Source organism: Dromiciops gliroides, chromosome X, assembly GCF_019393635.1.
Source record: "Dromiciops gliroides isolate mDroGli1 chromosome X, mDroGli1.pri, whole genome shotgun sequence".
NCBI lineage: Eukaryota > Metazoa > Chordata > Mammalia > Microbiotheria > Microbiotheriidae > Dromiciops > Dromiciops gliroides.
In genome coordinates, this window is record NC_057867.1 from 47,521,518 (window position 1) to 47,537,867 (window position 16,350).

Consider the following 16,350-nt stretch of genomic DNA (forward strand, 5'->3'; position numbering starts at 1 on the left):
AGTTGGGAAAAGGCTTCTGGGGCTGGATACATTTCCCCACCAATTTCTGAACATGCTCTTCCCTCTAGGTGCTCCTAATTTTCACTAATTAATGTACCTTTAAACCTCCATGGACCAATTTCTCGGCTGAAGATGTTGAAATGGCTCAGATTTGGAGAGTCCCGGGGCAGGGCAGGGAATGGGGTGGGGAGGGAGGGGGACTGGTATCCTAGATCCACCCAAAAATGGTCATGGTCCCTTTGTATGACTTTTGTTTGTGATGCTGAGAAATTGGTCATGGAAGCAAAGCTTAATTTCATTTTGTTTGAACTTTTGAGGAGCCAGCTGAGGGGTTCCTGCCTGTTCACGGGGCACAGCTTCACTTAAAGGGGAAACAAGCAAATGCTGACATGCCACGTCTGTGTGTGCAACGGGTAAGGGGCTGCATGCACAATCAGGATGTCCTCAAAAGAGAAACCTTTCTCATGTCGTGGTTTTCAAGCCTGGCATTCCTGTTTCCCCACCATGACATTTGAGTGTGAAAAATGAACCACACCAAAGAACTACATTATGTGGAAACTTAAGACGTAACATTAATGGGAAATGATATTGCGTATATTTGATATACCTTAAAACAACTCAATTAGACTATGATGTAAACAAAACCTTAAGATAACACTTTAAAAAGACGAACATTTATCCATTGATAATATACAACAGTCCAATGTGCATTCGCACTGTATCATGATGGTGCTCAGAAAAAAAAAGAGATTACGTGTGTTAAAGAAACATGTTACAAAAGTTGATTCTATTTTGTCTATGTTTGTATCTTATACAAGAGCACTGTTTGTTAATCTTGTCTATAGAGCGCGCTTTTTTCTTTTAATTTTTTACATTCCCATAAATCTGGTATTTCACTTTTGGGGGCGGTTTAAAAAATTTTATGTTTTTTGTTTTGGGGTTTTGTTTTGTTTTTGGTTAACATGTATGCTGCAACAGGCTTACTGTCGAGATGGTAAAAGAGGAGAAATGGGAAAAGGTACAGAAAGACCATGTGCAGCGTCCCAAGGAGAGGTTCCGATACTCCAGGATTTTCCTGTTCACAATTTTCACTGGAAAAAGAGAGAGATCAAAGGGTTAACCAATCAGGAAGCCAGGAGACAGGTGTCCTAGTCTTGCCTCTGCAACTAATGAGTTGGGAGCCAGGTGATTCTATGCAAGATCCTTCTTCCCCTCTTTGGGTTCTACTTTTCTCCTCTGTACTATAAGGAGCTTGGACTAGGTGACCCCTAAGGGATTTCAAGCTCCTTGAGGGCAAGGGGTGTGTTGGTTTCCAGCCTTGGGTGCTCAGCACCAAGGACAGGGCCTGGTAAGAAAAAGAACTTTTGTTTAAAGATATCCTTCCAGTTCTGTGAATCTTTGGAATCTATGACAAAGTTAGCAGGACAGTAACTCAGCTCTTCGGAGGATGTGTCTACACAATGTGAGCCATTCAGATGACCAGCCACTAACTTCTAGCATCCAGATGTTTTTGTCTATAATGATATCAACTCTCTAGATTTTTAGAAACATCCAAAGATGAATTTTAAAATGCTTTTATCTCACTGTTCTGGATTCATGTAGGAGGACATATAGGTGTTGGGATCTAAGTGTAAAACCATGGAAAATTATAAATAGAAATGATCTTTTTTTTCCTTTTGAAGAAATACTCATCAGTTGATATATACTGAAAACAAACAAACAAACAAAAGAACTAGCAATTCTAGTGCATATTTCATTAAAAATTCAAGAAGAGGTACTGGGCAGGAGTGGAAAGGGAATTGGTTGGGGAGAGAAGAGAGCTTGGCTCTGGGCCCGGCTCTGCCACTAACTTACTGTGTGACCTCGTGAGAGGCCCTTACCCTCTCTGGGCTCATCTTACAAGTGATGGTTCTATGTTTGAAGCATGCAATCCACCTGAACACCTATAAGCAGATCTGAGGAAGCTTGGCATATTGGAGAGAGAGCTGGACTCAGAGTCAAGAAGACCTGGGTTCAATCATGCTTCTGATACTCACTGGCTGGGTGACCCTGGGAAAGTTAATATGGCTCAACTTCCCTTTTTGGAAAAGGTGAAACAGTTGTTTGCGAATGATCTCTGCCATTAGAATGTGAGCTCCGTGAGGGCAGGGACTGTTTTTGCCTTTCTTTGGAGTGATTAATACATGTTCTCAAATGATTGACTCTCTTGGCATTAGGTTCTCATCTGTCAAATGAAATTTCTTCCAGTTTTTGATCTCTGATCTTATGGCATTTGGGAAACCTTTGATAGGGACTGCAGATAGCACTTGTTCTAGGCTGTATTCTGCATTCTGGACTTAGCAAGAAGAGCCATGAGATCACAGGGTTTTAGAGTTAGGAGGGCTCTTTTCCAAATCAGACCAAAGGTCAGAGGGCAAATGCCTTGCCTTAGGTCACATGGATAATAGGTGACAGAACCTAAATTTGAACCCAGGTTCTCTGATTCCAAACTCAGTGCTCTTTCCATGACAGCATGGTATTGAGGGTGAAAGGGAAATGGAACTTAAGAAGAAAAGGATTAATGATTAAAAACTGCATCCTTCACAGCTAGGAAGACTGGGAAGTGTTTTTGATGGAGTCACATTGAAAGCAACACAAAGCAAACAGCCTCTGAAAGCAGCAGCTTCTATCATGTGGTGGAGAAGCACATTATTTGCAACTTCTAAGCTAATCATCTTGGTCATTCAGAATCTGGTCACAAAACTGACTTTGTTCACTTCACACAATGCAGCAATAAAAAATGATTTTTCAGGATTCAAGTTCAAGTTGAAAAAACTTGTTAGCTTTTCCCCAATCAAATTGGTCCTGCTGAAGATGAGAAGAACTAAAAATCTCTTTCATTCAAAATACATTTCCGGACTTGCCAGCTCACTGGGAAACATGCAGTCCCCGGCTGGCATTACTCAACAAATTAATTGCATATTTTCTCTTCACCATTTCAGCTGGGAAATTTGAGATTACTGAAAGCATGCTGGAAGTTGTAAACAAATATCTATTCATGAAGGGTTAGCAAAGAATTTAGCAAATGCAATTACCTAGATGCAATATGTCACCTCTAAAGATCGTTATTGATTATAGGAATATGTAAAGAAACTTACTGTTTCTATTCGTTACGTTTACATCTGTGAAACAAACATGCTGCTACTCAGTTCATCTACTGATAACTGGGATATCTAGAGTGGTGAAAAAGAATGCAGATTAAAATCGTTCCTTGGGATCATCCTGATTCCTGTCTTCACTGCTTTGGGCATGGCCAACAAATAAATCAGATCCACTCAAAGCACAACTTGGGGCAAAATTAAACATTTCCTGCATTGGTTCGTCTGGACAAAGCCCTGATTATAACATGGTTTTGTCCCCAATGAGTGCTCTGAGCATTATACTTAAGATGCAATTCTAACAGCCAGGCCAGCTAACTTTCAGTCTGGAGTCATGGCGGCCACAGGAGTGAGCCACTAGCAGCCATACCCATTACATGTTCCTCTCTTGGGTCACAGCCATCCAAGGCTTGCAGTTGGCAGGTGATGATTATCTCTGGGACTACTCGAAACAAAGGAGACCCCTGCAGACAACTAAGGCATTTCTAACATCCACTTCAGGAGGAATGTGCTTGGCCCTCACTGAGGACTCCTTATGACAAAAATCATCTTTCTGGGGTCTCAGAAAGGTCATGGTGGGGTGCCACTTGGTGAAACTTCCAACATACTAACTCAAAATGCAGGGTATCACCCTACCCTGGCCTAAGAAATGGCCTAGAAGCTCTGTTCGAGGTTATAATGGGAAGCAGTTTTGTGTTCCTGAAAGCTTTGGGATATACATTTCAGGACTGGTGTAGTGAGCAGCATCTCAAAGAGTCGCCACCTCACGACTTGCGCAGATTCATCTCTGCAACAGCAGCAAAGCACGCAGGGTACTCTGGATGCACATTGAATGCAATCTCTAGAAACCCGCGAAAAGTGGGACATCAATACCCTCTCACTGATCCCCAAAGAATATACTCGGCCCAACTAATACACTGTAGGCATCTAGCTCTGAACACGTCAAAGAAATCTATTGAAAGGGCCAAACCTGATTGGCTGTAGCTGTTGCAGCGAAGGGGACGCTGGTGGCAGGTGTTGTTGCTGCGGACACAGTGGTGGGCGTAGCACCGTGCATCATGGGCACTTTCAGGAGGGAACCATGGAAGCGACATACAGGAAGGTGGAGCATTTATGTAACCATGACAACATGTGGTGGATTGGGGGCGTGGCAGGTATCACAGCAACAAGCCATGTGACATCATCATGAAGGATACACCAGGGCACGCCATGCAATTCACAGTGCAAAGCAAGACAGCATTGAAGGGGAAAAAAATTAAAAAGAGAAAAAAGGGGAAAAGCCCATTACAATTATCATTAAGGAAAACTAAAACATTCTCAACACTTAGTACATTTATAAGCAAAACAAAGATGTAATACACCGGAAGAGCCAAATTTTCAAAAGTGGGTACAGGGGCTGCACTTGTAAAAATGAGGATTTGCCATCTTGCCCAACAGCTGGGCAAGGGGTTAATCAAGTCACATACTTCAAGGGGTTCTTAGTGTGACTGTTGCCTGACAAGTAGGGAGGTAGTTCTGCAGGCTGTGAGCAGAAATGAAAAGGGCAGGTACAACGTCTTGCTCCGAGGGCCAGTTAGGTGTGTGGGTACTTACCTAGTTTGCAGACAAACGAGAGCAGCTGGATTGGTGGGTATGGGGTTGGTTGTTAGAGGGCAGGGATTTGTGTGTATGTTTTTACAGGTGCACCCAGTATAGCCTCCTTGGAAAATTTGGCCCGAATTATGATTCATATACACAGTGGACTTTCATAGCAAATATCTGACAAAACATTGTCCTCATGGTACATATTATAGCTACGATCCCACCGGCTAACATGGCTACCAGCTGCAACAACATCCCTTTCAATGTGTTGTCTCTCCTGGATATAGAAAGGTCTTCCTTTTTCAGGGTTTAACTCATTTGGGGAAATGACCTGGGGGTTACCTGTGACTGGCAAGAATGTGTATTTGATGATTTATCTGGGTTCCAGCTAGGAAACTCAGGAAGATGTGTGATTCCACCATGGAAGTGAACAAGGTGGGGGTGGGGGTGAGATCAAACTGGGCTATTTCACAGAAACCAAATATGTGTCTCTAATAGTCATTCCTGGAAATTCTGAAGCTCTCTCTCTTACTCAGGGACCCTAAAACATCTCCATTTGGGGATTTCACTTTGAGAATGCAGCAATTAGGTAGGCAGCAGCTCCACTGAAACATGCAATTTGCATTCCAATGCAGAGCACTTAAGGTATAATGTGGGGGAGAACTTTCTAGATGGAACAACAAACAACCAAAAAATGTAAAAGGTACAGACACACTTTACAAATACTCAGAGGTCTGGGCTTCTAATCAGGTGCACAGAACACTTTACTAGTAGCAACAGGAATTAGGAATGCCTGGAAGAAGAACAGGATGCCCCCTGACCAAACATAGTAGCCAAAGGGCTCAAATCTTGTCATGGTGGCAGTTGCTACTGCTTTTCTGGCTTTGTAGCTATGACTTGGTACATTATCCCTTCATGGGCTATCAGGAAAGCTTCTGGAAGTCAATAGGCAGCACAGAGGTAGGATAACTACTTTACCCTAACAGCTAGGCTCAGCAACCCAATCACAGGCCTATTCTGCTCCTGCCTTACATAAGGAATAGAAGGTATACTGCCCAGCTTCTGAGAATTCCCCTTGGGGCTGAGAGTTGGGGGAAGGAGGAAAGAGCAAGGGAGGAAGAAAAAGACCCACAGTGGCTAACTGGGCCCAGGGTAGCTGCTTTGATTCTATTCTGAGGTCTGAGGGGGACTTGTCCGTTTCTAGCCTAACAAAACACTTCTGAACTCACTGTTGAGCCCAACTGCTATATATGGCACCCAGATCCACCATAAGGTTAGTGCAGGTGGGGTGGGTGGTGGTGATGAGAGGGAGTTACACTGAATATAGAATTCTCCAGCATTGCTACCTTCATTGCCATTTTCATTCCTGAAGAACGAATGTTGAAATCATGTGATTATGTCTCTCGGTGTGTTCAGTTTAGCTGCCCAGCCTCAGCTATTTCACTTGTAGATTATAATTTATTATTATTATTTCACATTTTCAAATCATTAATACAATAGTGACAATAACATGGCTTCCTCTTGTCTGTACAAGAAGTTAAATGTGAGCGTGCATGCATACTCCTCCCCCTGCCTATTTCTTGGATATTTAATCTTTGGGCAAAAGTGGCATGCTATTTTAGGGCTTGATTTTCATTCCATCAAATTGCACAGAAATGGAAGGGTACAGGAACTACTTCAGGCCTTGAATAGACAGAGGAGACCCAGCCACACCACTCAGCCACCCAGCTCTCCCAGGCAACACTAAAACAGGCAATTTCTATTCAGATCAGGAAAAGTTTATAATTGGTGTAGAAAGAAAAACCTACCAACACTTGCAGTGGGTGTCATGCACAGTACTGACCCTTTACACCATGCAGTGAAGCGTGGAAAGATGAACAAAAAGGGATATTTCATTAGTGAGCTCTCGTGTTAGAATTGACTTTAACTAAAAAAGCAGCTATTGTCTTTGCAGCATTCAATTCAAGCACATGCAAAAAAAAAGTATTCAGCGATATTGACAACTTTAACTTCTTTGCTTTGAGAGCACACACACACACCTACACACACACACACACACACAAATAATTCTTGGATTCTTGGGCAGAACATGGTCTGGGGGTTTGATTTTCTAGTCATTAGACTTGTCTGCCACAATTCCTATTCAGCTAATCCATCTTAAGTGCTTTGGTAGTTAAAGGAGAAAAAGATGCTTCCATTTTTTGTATAATATACAAATAGTCTTCAAAATGGGAAATGGGATTTGGGGCCAGGGTCATAATGTTTCTGTGACTTCACCTTCAAACAATTTTTCTCCATTCTTTTTAGGACAGAAACAGGCTGCTAACCTTTGGCTTTTGACAAAGGGGTAGGGTATCCTTTTTTATATTGTTGCTTTGAGGTAAGCTCTTACCAGCTTACCATGCCTCACTTCTCAACTCCAAGGGGATGATTCTACAGCTGGACAGAAGTTGAGCTTTCTTTTTGTTGTTGTTGTTTTTTGTGGGGCAACGTGGGTTAAGTGACTTGCCCAGGGTCACACAGCTAGTCAGTGTCAAGTGTCTGAGCCAGGATTTGAACTCAGGTCCTCCTGAATCCAGGGCTGGTGCTTTAACCACTGCGCCCCTGAAGTTGAGTTTTATAGTTTAATTTCGAAAGGGAGGATCATCTATTTTCTGGCTGTTGACTTCCATCTTGCAGAATGACTGTGACATTCTAGGGCTCTATAAGGTATTAATTACTCTCAGCAAATCTATCTTTTCCAAGAAGGAGAAGAGTCTGGGGACTAAGGTCCATAGCAATTTTGGCCCAAGTAAGAGAGAGACTCCATTTGTCCTGCTAGCCCATTTTGATTCTGGAAATGTTTCAGATTATTAGAGGTTTATAAAACTGTGTTGGATGGCCACGTCTAAGAAGCCTACTTTGGGTTCCTGAGATTCAATAAAAAAATAGAAACTGTAAAATACAATGCAAATGTGGGTCTTTGGAGACATAAGTAACATCGCTGTAAGCTAGCATAATGAGTTATTTGTGGTTCAGTGGAAAGACCTATGGACTTAGAGTCAGAAGGACCTAGACATGTGACAACTTGTCCACTTACTAGTTTCGTGGTCTTGGGTAAGTCACTTCTCATCCTGGAGACCACAGGAGTAAAGTGACTTAACCAATATCAGACATCTAGTAAGTGGCAGAGGTTGGGATCTGATTCCAGGTGTTCCTGACTCCAAGGCCAACCCTGATCCACTACACCAGATGTGTCAAACTCAAAAGATGCCTGTAAAACTTCTGAATGTAGACTGAGTCAGATTAAAATGGGAAATGTTTAGCAAAATAAATAGAAATACAACACGATGTAGATAATGTTAATTTGTGGGTTTCTAAGTCAATATGTGACCTGCAGGGATCCAGGGATACCAGGGCACTATGTCACACTGTCCCTAAAGTGCTTTGTAAATGTGTAGACATTCATACATTTATGAACAATACGACCCAAGAGTCAAGAAATTAATTTGAGATTTAACCAAATGAACTATATGAACAGAGATATGAAGCAAAACAATTAGAGAAAGGTTTGGAAACTTTTCCAGTTTAACATAAATTGCTACTTATCAAGAATTCTGTGAAACAAATAGGATTCCTTTTGAATAGTAGAGCAAGGACAAATTGTAGAACCCCATACTACTTTTGCTCAAAATTCTATCAGTGACATTTGTATGCATTCTTTTAGCTAAAAGCCTTTAAAAACAACAGTAGCAATCTAAGGCACTCTTACTATTTGCAGCTTTCTGGGCTACTAAGATTGGGACAGTTAGGGAAAAGCAACCTTACCTGTTGGGATAAATGTTGGTTGCTGCAGCTGCATGTTAGCTAGAGCCTGTTGGTAGTGGAAAACACTTGGGTTGAAGACTGTGGTGGCACCGTTGTTCTTTTCAAGTGCTGGCCTCTTTGGTAAAGGTTGGAGGGCACCAGGTGGCAGGGCCTGTAGAGGGGAGAGAGATCAAAGAACATCAAAGAGGGCCAAAGAAGGGTGAAAAACAAAAACATCACCGAACAAAGCATGCACCAGCAAGGCAAATTCTGGCCTCAGAAATCACCTGCAAACATATTCACTTGCAAGACAATAATATCGACTACACTTGACACCACTTGATCTTAGCCAAAAGGACAAAGAAGCGATGAGCAAGGCAAAAAAAAATGATGAGGAGGGTTTACTGGGGGAGGGCTTTATCAGGGATGCAGAGCTAGTCTCAGAAAGCCAAAATACTAGAAGACTCATAGGTAGCTTTTCAATTTGACCCATGGGGCAAAGAGAAAAGGAAGGACTCCATTGGGGCAGGATCCAAACAAAGGCAATCACAGGCAATGGGCATTTGGGCATCAACATCTCAGGGAGCGGTGCAGATGGCTGTTAAGAGAAAGGTAGCACAAGGTATGGATGGAGCCAAAAACAAGAGATCCTTGCCTTGGTTGAGGTGTTTAGTTAAAAGTTAACATGCAAGCTATGTGTGTACAAGGGAGATTAAGTATACATAAGTGGTAAAAGGTGCCAATCTTTCAGTTTGATGTGATTTCCATGAAGTTAAATCCAGCAAACATTAATGTGATTGGAGGGGAACAGAGGATTGGTGGAAACAATAAGAACTTCCGGTTCCATTCCTATATCTGCAGTGTGTTTCTATGCTAATATGCAAGAAAAAAAAATAGGCTAGTGTGGGAGAGAACCAGTCTCGAAGCCCAGAAAGACCTGGGTTCAAGTCCTGTTTACTGTGTAACTATGGATAAGTGCCTTAACTTCTCAATTTTTTAAGGCAAGAAGTCACTGGCCTGCATTAGTATAAGTTGGTAGCAGTTTCCTCACCTGGTAGTTCCCTAAATATATGAAATCACAGGTTCCCTACCCCAATGCTTATCCTAATATGTAAGTGAAGAAAATATTCATTTTTCTTGTCAGTTACCAAACATAATAATAATAATAATAATTGAAATTTCTATTGCATTTTAAGGTTTGAAAAGCACTTTATAGACATGAACTTATCCCAGGCTCACAACTTATACTGTGAGTTAGATGCTATTAGTAACTCCATTTTATAGATGAGGAAACTGAGGCTTAGAGAGGTCAGGTGACTTACCTAGAGACACATCTAGTCGGTTCTCCTGGTGATCTATTCACTATATACTGTGCTCCCTCATCAACAACATATAGGTAGGAGGATGTCTACAGTTACTTTAGTAAGTCCCCAGAGGGCTTTGGGTTGGATTTTTTTTGGCCTGGTAGTTATCTTTCAGTTAAAAGCAAAGGGAAAAGGCTTAAACTCAGCATTCTGTACTCTGAAAACCATTTTACATTTAATAGTTTCTCATTCCTCCATTCAAAAGCAATAAAGCTTGGCTCTTGTGCAGTGGGAACCTTGGACTTAAGAAGAAACCTAAGGGGGCAGCTAGGTGGCGCAGTGGATAAAGCACCGGCCCTGGATTCAGGAGTACCTGAGTTCAAATCCAGTCTCAGACACTTGACACTAGCTGTGTGACCCTGTGCAAGTCACTTAACCTTCATTGCCCTGCAAAAAAACCAAAAGCAAAAACAAAACAAAACACAAAGAAGAAACCTAAGCACCACAGTGGTTAATGCTATCAGTTATGGGTAGCCTTTGACCTGCCTCGAGATAGTGGGGTACCAGAAGAGGAAGGTGTGCTTAAGGAAGTGTCATCTCTCCTCTCCTTTCTCTTCAGTATGAGCAGTTTTTCACTCTGAAGCTTGGTTCCTGGAGTTAGAAACCTTGGGGCCATCTTGGATTCCTCCCTCTCCTCCAGCCAATCAATTACCACCATTCTTTCATATTCTTCCTTAGAATGTCTCTGGAATCCAGACCTATCTCAACATTCCTGTGGCTACCACCCAAGGCCAAGCCCCCAATACCTCCAAAGCTTTCCAATAGGTCTTCCTGAAGCCCATCTGTCTTGCCCATGCATCCTAAAACATAACTGTAGTCTTGTCCCATTGGGGCTCTAGAACCTACAACCTAGGGGATCACACCCAAACTCCTGAGCCTGGCCTTCAGGGCCCTCCACCAACTGATTCTATAACACAGTCATTGATGACTGGTACTCTAATATTATATAATACTGAACTGGCTCAGAATGAAGGGGATGGAATTGGTCTGGTCCTTTGTGGATTCACTTTCTTAGAACAGATGAAAATGTATTTATTATGAAAATCATTGGAGGCAGTGTGGAATAGCTGTTAGAGGATTGGCTGTGTGACCCTGGCCAAGTAATTTAACCTCTCAGTGCCTCTAAGGCTTGAAGTTGCAGCCACAGTTAATTGCTAGTCTGTATGAATAGCTGGAATTCCTTACACCAAAGAAATCACCTATCTGGATTTAAAAAAAAAAACACCCAAAGACCAAAAAAATCAAACCATATAATTTGTCCCATGGTCTCTAAGAAGAGGGAAAAAAAGAAAGCCAGAATCCCTAGCAAATGATTCCCTTCAAGAAAGGGTTTGATAAACTAGCTGAATAGGAGATTTCAGGAGGGAAGGCATGTTGACTGTCTTCAAATGTTTCAGATGGGGTGATCTGACTGGTCTACTTGGCTATCAAGGTCTAGAGAACTCTGGGAGCAAGGGTGGAAGCTACAGTGGGGCAGGAGGGACTCAGAATGAAAAAGAGCTTCTTGACAACTGGCACTGTCCCCCTCCAAGGGAAGGAAAGAACTATCTCATACAGTGGTGTCTCTAATGCAATTGAATTGAACAGATATTTACAAAGCACTTATCATGTGACAGTCACTATGGTAAGGGACTCAAAGACAGAAGTAACAGTCCCTGCCCCCAAGAAGCTTACATTCTACTAGATGGAAGCAACCTGTAAAAAGAGAAATAAATACCAAATATGTACAAGATAAATGGGAAAAACAAAATAAAATAAATAAAAATTTTAAAAGGATAAATGGGAAATTATTGGAGGAGGCACTTCAGGGTGGCCTTAAATGGAGCTAGAGATTCAAAGAGGTTGGAGTGAGGAGGGACAGCTTTCCAGACATGGGGACTAGCTGTATAAAGGTATGGTGGCAAAGTAAGAACAGCCAGTAGGTCATTTTGGCTGGTACAGAGATTGTCGTAACATGAAAGAAGGCTGAAAATGAGTGGGAGCCAGACTGTGGAGGGCTCTCAATGCCAGGATAAGGATTTTTGTATTTTATCCTAGAAACCATCCAAGATTTTTGAGCAGGGAAATAATATCCTCAGATGTGTATTTTAGGAATATCAATTTGGTAGCTATATGGAAGGTGGATGGGAGAGAGGGAGAGAATGGAAGCAGGGACACCAATTAGAAACCTGTTGAAATAGTCTGAGAGGTGCTGTGGACCTGAAGGAGGGTGGTAGCTCTGTGAGAAAAGAAAAGGGGACACATCTGAGACATGTTGTGATGGCAGGATTAACAAGACTTGGCAAGTGCTTGATATGGAGGGGAGGGGGAAGGGAGAGGGAGGAGTCGAGGATGATTCCAAGACTGTGAACCTGAGCCAATGGAAGGATGGGGATGTCCCTGACTGAAAGAGGGGCAGGTTTCAGGGGAGACATAATGGGTTTCATATGAAACATGTTGAGGTTGACATGTTCATTGGACATGTAAAGGGGGACAATTTTCCAGTATGCTGTAGGTGGTGTGGGGTGGCATTTCAAAAGAGATATTAGGGCGGGATATAAGGATGTGGGAATCATTAGCCTAGAGATGATAATTGAAACTATGGCAGATGGTGAGAGAGTAAGAGAGGCAGATAAGAGAAGAGGACCTAGCAGTGAGCCTTAGGGCATACTCAGACTTAGTGGCCAATAGAGAGAAGGATGATGGTCCGGCAAAGAAGACTGAGGTGGAACAGTTGGCCAGGGAGGAGAACCCAGGCAAGAAAAGAAAGTATTTTTTAGTCTGTTCAGGTTAATGAAAGGTGTTTAATGCTGTCCAAAACTGCTGGAAAGTAGAATGAGGACTGAGACGAGGCAGCCAAGAACCATTGGATTTCACAGTTGGTGGCCTTGGAAGGACCAGTTTCAGTCAAGGGGTGAGGCTAGAAGCCAGATATCAAGTGATTGAAAAGTGAGGAGAACGGAGGAACAAGTAGAGCATGGGAGATATAGAAGAAAGATGCTTCTCTTATGACAATAGGACCACAGACTTCCAATGGGAAAGAGCCTCAGAGGACATCTACTCCTTTCTCCTCATTTCACAGAGGAGGAAATGGGCAGGGGGAAAGATATAGGAGATGCCAGTGTTGAGTAAAGTTTTGGAGCCATTTTTTAGTTTTAGTTTTGGAGCCTTAAAAAATTGTTTTTTTGGTGTCAGGATGGGCATGTTGCAGGTGGCAGGGAAGGAATCAGTAGACAAAGGATAAGGGTCTTCTTTCTTCAACTATTTTTGAATGTAAACGGAACACTCTTTTTTCCCCTTTCCCCATTGAAAAGGCATCTACCCAAGGGAAGGGGACCCACATGTACAAAAATATTTATAGCTGCTCTTTTTGTGGTGGCAAGGAATTGGGAATTGAGGGGCTGCCCATGAATTGGGGAATGGCTGAACAAGTTGTGGTATGTGATAGAATTCTATTGTGCTGTAAGAAACAATGAGGAGAAGGAGTTCAGAGAAACCTGGAAGGACTTACATGAATTGTTGATGAGTGAGATGAGCAGAACCAGAACATTGTACACAGTATCATCAACATTATGTGTTGATCAACTGTGACAGACTAGATTCTTCTCACCAATACAACAGTACAAGAAAATTCCAAAGGACTCATAATAGGAAAGGCTCTCCAAACCCAGAACAAAAAGAACTGTGGAATATGGATGCTTTTTATACCATACTATTTCTTTTGTTTTTGGTGCTGTTGTTTTACTTTTTTGAGGTTTTTCCTTTTTGCTCTGATTCTTCTCTTATAACATGACTAATGCAGAAATACGTTTAATGTTATTGTATATATATAACCTATATCAGATTATCTGCTGTCTTGGGGAGGTGGGGAGGGAGAAAAATTTGAAATTGGAAATCTTATAAAAACAAATGTTGAAAACTATCTCTACATGTAACTGGTAAATAATAAAATACTTTTATTAAAAAAAGAAAAGGCACCTACCCACTCAAGTTGGAGGGTTGCAGAAAAAACCCAAAAACCCTAATGAAAGAAAGGCTTGATGGAAGTTACTTGAATGAGAAGAGAGCCAGGTTCTAGGCCCAGCATGGTCACCAACTAGCCATACAACCCTTGGTAAGGCACTTCAGCTCATTGGTAAGGTGGAGAAAAGAATCTTTCCACTCTACCCCACAGGGATTTTGAGAGCCAAGTCCTCCGTAACTGTTAAGCACTGGTATTATCCAAGTGTGTTATTGATCTTATGCTTTTCCTGTTGCTTGGAAAATTGTGAATAAGCAGCCATGGCTTCTGATGCTCTTTAGCTTGAGTTTTAACTCACACTTGGAAACACCTATGAAAACCCTACTGACTGAGGGCTCCTTGTGAAAATGCCCAGCCAGTTGTAATTTCCTTGGGAGGACAGAATTCACAGGGCACTGAGCCTGCTGTGTACTGGCCATTTAACCCTACAAGATGCCCATGTAACATATAAGGTGTGAGACAGGGGAGGGAAGTGGGACGGTCCCATTGATTTTCAGATGGCACTGGAGGGAGAATTAGTGGCTTCCCAGTGCCACCCTGTGAATCAGTGGCACAATTATCAGTGGGGTCCAGAGCCTTTTCCCCTCTGGCCATCTTGCCTCTCCCCTATCATGTATTAATTTGAAAATGGGGAATAATAACAACACTTAGACTCTCTCCCTCCTGTAATCTGTTATGAGGAAAGTGCTTTGGAAACCTTAAAGTGTAACTAACTAGGAGCTATTGTTGCTCATGTTAGAGCCAGTGCAGCATAGTGGATATGCTGTTTGGCCTGTGTTCCAATCTTGGATACTTACTAGCCCCGTAATCCTGGGTAAGTCACTTAACCTCTGGGGTAGAACTGACCCAACGGAATACTTCATTGGTTATGGCAATGTTTAAGATGACAAATTCTTAATAAAAACGAAAGATGCAGATTTTCAAACACTCCTTAACGGTTGTGATGAGATGTTCCAAGTCGTTCTGGCTACTCTTCCATTTATGCATCTTAACAGCCAAGGCCATTTTATTGTGCACCTGCTCCTCTTTCAAATCTCTCAGGTCTTTGCTTCTAAGACTGGTATAAACCGTTTAAAATCCATTAGCATACTGCTAACAGAAAGAGGAAGGCAATTCCCTGGGACTTATTTTCTAAGTCATAGGCTGCTGATTTGTAATCTGCATTTGTAGTGGAAGTTTCCATGCTGAGCAAATCACCGACCCTTCCCTTATTTGTGAGTTATTAATGTTAATGATAACACTAATAAGATGCCTTTTATTTGCCAGTCATTAGTATCAGCTTTGCAATAGCTCACATTTCTTAAGGTTTGCAAATGCTTTACATTTGTCATCTTATTTGGTCCTCATAACAAACCTAGGAGGTAAGTCCGAGGTCTGTTATCCCCATTTTATAGATGAGAAAACTGAGGTTCATAGCGGGGAAGTGACTTGCTCAGGGTCACATGCTTATGAAGCACCTGAGGTAGAATTTGAACCCATGCTGGCCCTGACTCCAAGGCCAATGCTGTAGAAACGATGTCATGTTGAGAAAATAATGTGGAAGTGGAAATCAATCAACAACCATTTATTAAGCACCTACTCTGTGCTTTTGACTCCCAAGGGGCTAATATTCTAAATCTTTAGCAAACACAAAAGTCAAGAATTCATTCAGTCTCTCTCTTCTGGTCACAGAAAAAGCAATGGCCTCAGAGCTATCAGACTTGGCGTTTAACCCCTCTGAATTTCAGCTTCCTCATCTATAAAACGGGAGGAAATCATACTTGGACTGTTCACTTCACAGGGCTGTTTTGGTCATATATTAGGTGTTTCAAAGGCGATAGCTACCTGAAAACAGGCTGATTTTTTAAAAAGGAAAGAAAAAAAGTCTCCCTCCCCACACACACAACACACGCTTGCCACCCATATTGCACACAACACACCACCGAACCTTTGTGATGATGAAACTGCCTGAAATCAATCATGTGGATTTCTGACTTTGAGCTCAGTATTCACACAACCATTTTCTGGAGGTCCAAAGCATTCCCCATGAACATGGGCAGCCCCCTTGCAGAGGACAAACGGCAAGGTCTTTCCAGACAGTGACATGCAGGCCAAGAAAAGGGAGCCCCAGGTCAAAGGCTGCCTCACTGGGGTCCCTCTGAGGGTGGACAGCTGCTGGAATCCTAATTAACAGGCAAAGAGCAGCCCAGGGCTAAGGAATGAAGGCTGGGTGGTGTTAAAACACAACAATAAGATGGGCCATGCAGCTTTGGGGTTGAGGGAGGGGGAAAACACGAAGGCATCATACAATATGGCTTTGCAAAGGCTATGCATGCATGGCATGGAGCATTTACTCTGGTAAATGCCCCATGCTAACTCTGTTTGTCATTCAGCCCCTCTCAAGCAGCTTAGAAGTGAAAAGAAGTGTGGTTGGATATGGGTAAGTTTTCCAAAAGTCGAATTGTAAGTTGGAACAAGGAGGTTTGACACACTTGTAGAATGA

General features: G+C 42.3%; 1 protein-coding gene across 4 annotated transcripts in view; it reads right to left on the reverse strand.

The window, feature by feature from the left end:
* Positions 1–953: 953 nt before the first annotated feature.
* Positions 954–16,350, reverse strand: part of MBNL3 (muscleblind like splicing regulator 3) — a 153,452-nt gene continuing 138,055 nt past the window's right edge. For 2 of the 4 annotated variants that reach the window (XM_043974761.1, XM_043974759.1), the window contains 5 exons: positions 8,526–8,676; positions 6,527–6,562; positions 4,108–4,202; positions 3,138–3,212; positions 954–1,091 (listed from right to left, as the gene is read on the reverse strand). In XM_043974761.1, coding sequence (XP_043830696.1) covers positions 3,156–3,212; positions 4,108–4,202; positions 6,527–6,562; positions 8,526–8,676 — 339 coding nt within the window. In that variant the 3' untranslated portion in view covers positions 954–1,091; positions 3,138–3,155. The remainder of the gene's footprint in view (positions 1,092–3,137; positions 3,213–4,107; positions 4,203–6,526; positions 6,563–8,525; positions 8,677–16,350) is intronic. The other 2 variants (XM_043974762.1, XM_043974760.1) reach the window with 1 other exon arrangement.